The following is a 7,500-nucleotide window of genomic DNA, read 5'->3' on the forward strand; positions in this document are numbered from 1 at the left end:
CAAGAATAGCATGCACTGTACTTGTCAATGAAACTTTATTTCTGGTGCTAAAAGTAAGATTTTGTATGTTCTCTAATTTATGATATTCTTAGTAAGGATAACTAGATTTCCTAATTGAGTTGTTCTCATAATGAAGTGGTGTAGTGGCATTAAAAGATATATATTGATGATTTAGTAATTTCAGTTTTAGATATACTTATACAGCTGTACATGAAGTAAATGGATCTGTGATATCCGAAATGCTTGTCTTCTATGACAGTTATTAAAAATTGGAAAGATAATGTTGATTAATTGATTAAATAAAAATTAAACTGATCATAACTAAAGTTCATAGATCTAATTATATCATATAGAAAGCAGTCTTTATGCTAGGAGTGGAAGCTTATTGGTCTTTGTTGGAGCACCAAAGTAGTGGAGACTAACAGTTTAGTAACCCCATCTATTACTAAGTTTCTTACTTTGAATTTGCATGAACTATGTCATAGAAGAAAAGTGGCAGAATAGTTATTATCCTGTTACTTTTGTGTACTGTTTACTTTTATTGTATGTAGGCTCAGAACTAAACTTCTGCATTTTTTAGTGTGTCACCTTTGGAAAAAAAACTCTGTATTAGAAATCCTTATGAAGGGAACCATTATTCACCATTTCACAATGAATGGATTTTCTTTTTTTGATGTGTTAATCATAACACTGCCTGTTCAATTCAGTTGAATATAATATATATTAAATATTTTATATGATATTTTACTTTTTAATCTGGAACTTGATGATTTTTTAAGAGGAAGAAATTATAAGAATTCTAAGAAAACTGCCAATTATGTTAGTATTTAACTTGATATTAAGTGGGATGTGACTTTAGCTGTTTCCAGATTTTATTGTAAATGTGAGCTTTTTATGAGGAAAAGAGCTGTTTAGATTTATTTTAATAGGACCAGATTTGGAGACACAAGCTAAAAATCTACTTCTTCCTTCACATTCCTTCACACTGCCATCAAATAAAGTTTTATTGCCACTGACTTTACTATATATTGCCAGTGATTTTTAAAATGCAATGCCAGTGCATGTAAACAGTCTTTTTGCATATTGTTCACCTTCTAAAGGGACAATCCAATAGCAGACTGGCAAAGACCACTTCCCTCAGTGTGGCCAAATTCAATTGCAACTTTCATGCAGAAGGAAAGCTAGAGAGAAAAAGTTTCAAAGAAGAAATAGCAAAGCTAGAGAAATGGATCACACAAAAATGCATAAGCATAGGCATAGACAGCACTATGCATCCCAGAAGCTGCTTTGCTGGCACTGAATTGATGGGCATGATGCCAGACATCAGTGCTTATTCATTCACAGGCCAGAGAATAATGATGTTTCACAATTAAACTAATTTTCTCTATTATACTCTGAATGTATGATCCCCTTAGCCTTCTTTGTTACACTTGAATATTTGCCAGATGTAAAGTTTTAGTCTAGACAGCTTAAAATATGATTTTAGTTTGCAGCAATTGTTATACTTTTGGATTCAAGAATAATGCAACTATGGGTGCTTAGGGTAATGGTAATCTTAGTAATTGATATTGTGGAAACCAGTAAACTGAATTTTTTTAATGTCACATGTTTTATGAAGTGGGACAGCTAATGGAATGTGTAGGATGTGAATTAACATGTGTCACATAGTACATGTGTAATTTTAGATACAAAATGTAGGAATTTCCTTTTAGTTGCATCAGTGACATTATCAAGTGTAATAAGGTTTTCTATATAATGGTTAATTATTTTATGATGCTTTATTATTATATATTCTATGTTCCTAGTAAATATGTGTTTTTTCTGTCTTTTTTAGCATTTTCTAGCATCTGAATGAAAATGGAATTTATGTCTACAATTCATCATGTCATTTTATCTATGACAGGCTGCAGCCCAGAATGATGGCACAGGACAAGGCCTGGGTGCCAGTGTAACACCGATATTCAATACCTCAGCTGATGGAACACCACTGGGACCAGATGGCCACCCTCTTCCTCCCCCTGTCCAGCCCCCTCCTGGCTCAGTCACCAAGTTAGCCCCAAATGCTACCTTGATTGACCTGAATAAGATTAGAAAGGATCATGATGCAGATAAACCTTTCAGGATTGAACAGGTCACAGTCCTCATTGATGAGAGTGATTTTGTCAAGGTGAGGGACATATTTTTAAAATTTACTTTTCAAGATACCTTTTTTTTTTTCAAAAAGTTTTCCAGGATTATGATATATTTTTTATGAAAGTGTATAAAAGTGAACTGGTCTTTCTTCCTTCTTCTTGGTATCCTTTTTTAAATTCATGATTTACATCTGTTAGGTCTGTTCATGAAAATTAATTTTGGAGTACTTGCCTATCTTATATCCACATGCCAACATATTTTGTTGCCAGTAAGTTATGAACCATCTTGAACAATGTTTTTTAAGTTATATTTATGGTCTTAGAAAAAATGGAAGAGAGGCACTATGATCTGTTTCTCTTTGTACACAAAAGATTAATTGTTTAATCCAGATAGATCCAGTATTGAATTAAGACTTATTTGACATTCAGAGTAAGAGAGTTTTAAAACTTTTAATGATTTTAATGAATCTTAAAAGATCTTAAAAGAGAGCTCTTCATAATGTTTTATTAACTGCTTCAGGTAGTTGCATATGGACCACGAGACCCCTTGAACACTTCCCCTGTTGAAAGAGTACCAGGCCGTCTAGGACGACCAAGGAAGGTACAGCCCCCACCACCTCCCATGTGGGATGATGGTGGTGCAACGGATGGCTTAGAAGATGTGGCGACAGAGCCATCTTACCACCAGTTTGCAGATCCCTCACTTGGGAATGCCTTAGAACAGATGAGGCAGCTGCGAATAGATTGTAACACTGCACTCGTAGATATGGATAAGAGACAGATGGTTTATGTAAGTTTGTTTCATTGTAGATAATTGTAGGTCATGTTTCTTTATGGCTTATGCTGATATGATATTAATTCATATTGGCCACATCATTTTATAAATGATTTCTCTGTGAAAAGATGAGGTAGTTTTGTAAATACTTAAAAAATGAAAACAAAAATATATAGCAAATTTTTTTGTTGAATTAATTGGATGGAATCCAATTATATTCCTTTTATTTTCAGGCCCACAGAGCTGTATTAGTGGCTCGCAGTCCGTACTTCTATAGACAAATGTACTTGAGAAGAAAAAAGTTGAAATATCTATACCAGTTCTGCCGTTTTACACTACCCATTGCTGTGAATTTTGATGTAGTTGATGCTGTTGTTTCGTTTATGTATACAGGTAAGAAAGTAAACTATACAAATGGGTATAGATTTTCTGAAATATCTTCTTTTAGGTGAATTTTTTTAGTTTATTGTAATGTTTAGCTTTGTTTCTAGGTTTTATAATAGGGCACCAGCTGTACAGAGAGAGAAGAGGACTCCTGTCAGGCTGCATATTTCATGTTATATATATATATAATACTTTTCACATATAGACAAGCTGGATTTCTAAGTATTTTGCATTGTCTTTTTTTCCAAGGGTCCATGAGCACTTTATGGGGCAAAGGCACAGCATCTGTAAGGAAGGTGCTCTCCCTCTTTGAGATGAAGGAAGCCCTCGAACAATATGATCAGGAAGTAGCAGGAAGAGAGGTAGTGTTCTTTTGCTTCCAAATAATTTCTTGGATATTTGTATGTTTACTTTTTAGAGGTAGAGAAATAGTTATAGCTGTATAAACTCATACTGAAAAGCAAATCATCTGAAGTTTAGGGGACACCAGTGTATGTCACTGTATGTTACTGGACAAGTTGATAAATTAAATGTCTTTCAGTAATGATAAATGAAAATGCACTTTTTAATAGCTAAGAGAACTAATGCACTTTCACATATATACATATTTAGAGAGAGAAAGAAAGAAAGTGTGTGTGTGTGTGTTTGTGCACGTGTGAATATTGTTGGAGAAAAATAAACCTTGGAAGCCTGTGATTAACCCCATGCAACCATTAAAATGTTATGTTCACTGTAGTATTGTTTTGTTGAATGTATCTACACATATAAATGATCCATAAATGCTCAGCTACCAAGAATTCAATTAATATTCTGTTGCCTGCACCTGATTTTCCCCTTCCTTGAGTTTTCAAGATTTTTTATTGATGTTATTAATATTGTTATTATTATTAGAATTATAATTATTAAAGGGTCATTACCAATACAAATGGCAATATAAAACCAAATTTAATATTTCTGAAAATCAAGGAAAAGGGCGAGGTAGGTGAGGTAGGATAGGCTAGTGATTGACTCATTGGTGACTAAGCACTTGTGAAGCCATCTGTGTTAATAAACTTAACTCACTATGGGTATGGCATGTTCTGACATACCATCCCCAGTGACCAGGTTAATCAGTACATGCTCTTATTTAGATAAAACTATTGATAACTATTGCCTAGTATTCATGTATATCTGCATGCTGATCAGGTGTAGTAAGAAAAAGTAGATTCAACTGAAATGACTACATTTGTATTTCAGATCTACTGAACTAAATAAACTTTTTTTCTGAAACTTAGATAAAGAATTGGGTGTTCCAAAAAGATCAAGTATAAAGAGAAAATTGAAGGTGTGTTTGTAATCACACAATTAATATTTAGTTCATAGATCCTTATGCATAACATTATCTCAAGTTTGTAAGAAGATATTTGGCATCAAGTCAGATTTTGCTGTTAATTGATTATGCTTCAGAAAAGGATTGAGCCTTTTAACGTATAATACCTTTTCTGTGGACTGTATCATATGCTCACTGTTTATTGTATTTATTAAAATTGTTTACATATATGTCTTCAAGAAAAGGATGTGTACAGTTATTAAATAATATCATATCATGTGAAAGTAAAGTCATCATTGTAGCAGTCCATAAATATAGATACCCAGATGTGTAATTGTAAAGAAAATTTATTGATATATATTAAAGATACTTTTTATAAAATCATTAGACAGTAAACTAATTAAATAGTGACATACTTCACTATCAATAGTTTGACATATCACATTCCTTTATTTAGATGTGTAAAATATATTTCCATTACTAGATATGGATCCTATACTTTTATCAACTTTTCTGTAGCAGTCACTCTCATCCTCACAGGTTGAGGAAAAGGAGCCCCGTCGACCAAGAAAGCGTATCAAACGTGATCCTGGTGAGGATGACTTGGAGAGCCTCGTCATGCCACTTTTGTCGGACACGGGTGGACCAGGTGATGGAGGGCCAGACGATGGACTGGGAGAAGAGAGGAGGAGAAGGAGGAGGACTGTCACAGATCATGAGGGAGGAGGAGATGATGCACATGGAAAAATGAAGGTTAGGACTTTGGTTATGGTTTTTACTTGTACTTTTAAAAATTGGTACTTTTCCATAACTGGTGGAGAGGGGGGGGGCAACTTGCTGGAAACTACTTGTAAAAAAATGGAAAACAAAAAATCTTATTTAAAATTTTTATGTTTTGTATTAAGAATATTTTTGTATAAGTCACTGTTAATCACATCAATCTACTTGTCATAGGTATCAGTCCAGAAGATAGTCGACAGTGCCCTGACACCCTTCCTTGGAAAGATTGAAGAACTCTTTGATCCTTCTGCATCAACGCTTCAGATTGCCAGAACTTCACAACACATCATCACTCTCTGGCATGCAGACATCCTCCTCACTAAGCTATTTGACCAGAATGACCTCACCAAGTTCTTCTCAGAAGTCATGAATAATGTGTTAGAAAAGAAGAATCTCATGCACCAGCAGGGGAGTGCAGACACAGAAGGCAGTGGCTTCAGTGTGGAATTGTTAGTCACACATACTGGAGACCCTCTAGTGGATGAAGCATATAGCAAAGCTTCCATAGGGGATTCAGTTGTCCAGGAGGTGGAAACAATCACAGTAGGTGACATGCAAATTATCAATTATCATCAGATTGATCCCCAACATATACCAAAATATGTTCATATGATAGCAATGTACCGCTACTGGATCCGCATGGGGAAGAGGTCAACTGGAAGGTCTGATCCTGGTGGTGGAGGGGGTGGAGGAGCTGGTAGTAAAGACACTTTAATGCCGCCCTTACTGGAGGGCGATGTTTTACCTGATGATTCATCAGCACCTCATGACCTAGATGACCTTGTTAATAGAATGGCAGGGGGGGGAGATGACTTATTGGTAGGCAGTGGAGGTGCTCTAACAAAAGCATGCTTCCAGCAAGTAAGTAATGACCTGAAACGCAGGGCTGTATCAGATTTAGAACTGTATGTCAATCCATCATTTCATGAGGAGTTGATTATGCACATAATGGTTGATCAGGTGGAGGACAGAGGAACACTTCCGCTCAGCCTGGCAGTTTTTCTTGCCAAGGGCTGTAATTTCTGTCGGAAGAAGGAGTGTAAGGGGGAAGATTTAACTCTACCAATTAGTCCTGACAATCCAGTGTGTCCTGATCGCCAATGTATTAAACGCAATCTTATATGTGAAATTTGTAATAAGCAGATGTCAAACTCAAAGTCACTAGCAAGACACAAGTACAGTTTGCATGATATCCAAGTAGGAGATACAGGTGGTCTCTTTATTTGCAGTCACTGTGGTGAAACATTTAGTAAAAAATGGAAACTCAACATGCATGAAAGGCAACACGAAGACAGAAAGCTAGAAGTCAACTGTCATATTTGTGGAAAAGTCATGCGTGGAGCTATGGCATTAAAAAAGCACGTCAGTATGGTGCATGAGACTAAACCACAGTTCCAGTGTGACTTCTGTAACAAGAGCTTTAAACGAAAAGAAACACTGAATGTCCATCGTAGAATCCACACAGGAGAGAAACCATTCCCGTGTGCGCGCTGTGATTATGCTTCAGAAACTAAAGGTAATCTCAAGGCACACATGTGGCGTAAGCATAAGATACAGTTGGGAGGCCCTACAGCTGAACAGCAGCAGCAGCAGCAACAGCAAGCAGCAGAGGAACAAGCGATGGCTGCTACATTAGTTGCTCATGCACATACTCTTGCAGATGGTTCTTTCATTATTGCGCAGGGAGCTCCGCCTCCAGGCACAATAATATCATAAGTCTGATGGGTTATATCTCAGTTGAGATTAAATCAACAGTTAAAGGAATCCATCTTGGAGATTCTGAAATTTTAATATATGGTACCTGAATAATCAGTGAGTTTGCCTGTGATAATTATGTTTATAGATATGCAGTATATTGTTATGGCTTTTAATTCTGCTTTTTCCTTTGTTCTTTCTTTATGCTTTATAATATTTGTTTATTATAGAGCTAATGTATTTTATTGATCTTTATATTAAAAGTCTGCTTACCAACTTTTTCATATAAGATCTCCAAACTAGTCTGTGGCAAATATCAGTTCAACTTTATAGAAAAGGGTTAGACATATACACTGTATCAGGGAAAAAGTATATGCCAAACATTTTAGTGTTAGGTTAACTAGACTGTAGAGTTTACAGTTTTA

General features: G+C 35.5%; 1 protein-coding gene across 2 annotated transcripts in view; it reads left to right on the plus strand.

The window, feature by feature from the left end:
* The window catches only part of LOC113820124 (uncharacterized), an 11,311-nt gene that overhangs the window by 3,275 nt on the left and 536 nt on the right, over positions 1 to 7,500 (plus strand). For both annotated transcript variants that reach the window (XM_027372390.2, XM_027372391.2), the window contains exons 4-9: positions 1,904 to 2,167; positions 2,653 to 2,922; positions 3,141 to 3,300; positions 3,541 to 3,653; positions 5,141 to 5,353; positions 5,555 to 7,500. The exon at positions 5,555 to 7,500 is cut by the window's right edge and continues 536 nt beyond it. In XM_027372390.2, the coding sequence (XP_027228191.1) occupies positions 1,904 to 2,167; positions 2,653 to 2,922; positions 3,141 to 3,300; positions 3,541 to 3,653; positions 5,141 to 5,353; positions 5,555 to 7,096 (2,562 nt within the window). In that variant the 3' untranslated portion in view covers positions 7,097 to 7,500. The remainder of the gene's footprint in view (positions 1 to 1,903; positions 2,168 to 2,652; positions 2,923 to 3,140; positions 3,301 to 3,540; positions 3,654 to 5,140; positions 5,354 to 5,554) is intronic.

This window comes from Penaeus vannamei, chromosome 7, assembly GCF_042767895.1.
Source record: "Penaeus vannamei isolate JL-2024 chromosome 7, ASM4276789v1, whole genome shotgun sequence".
Lineage (NCBI taxonomy): Eukaryota > Metazoa > Arthropoda > Malacostraca > Decapoda > Penaeidae > Penaeus > Penaeus vannamei.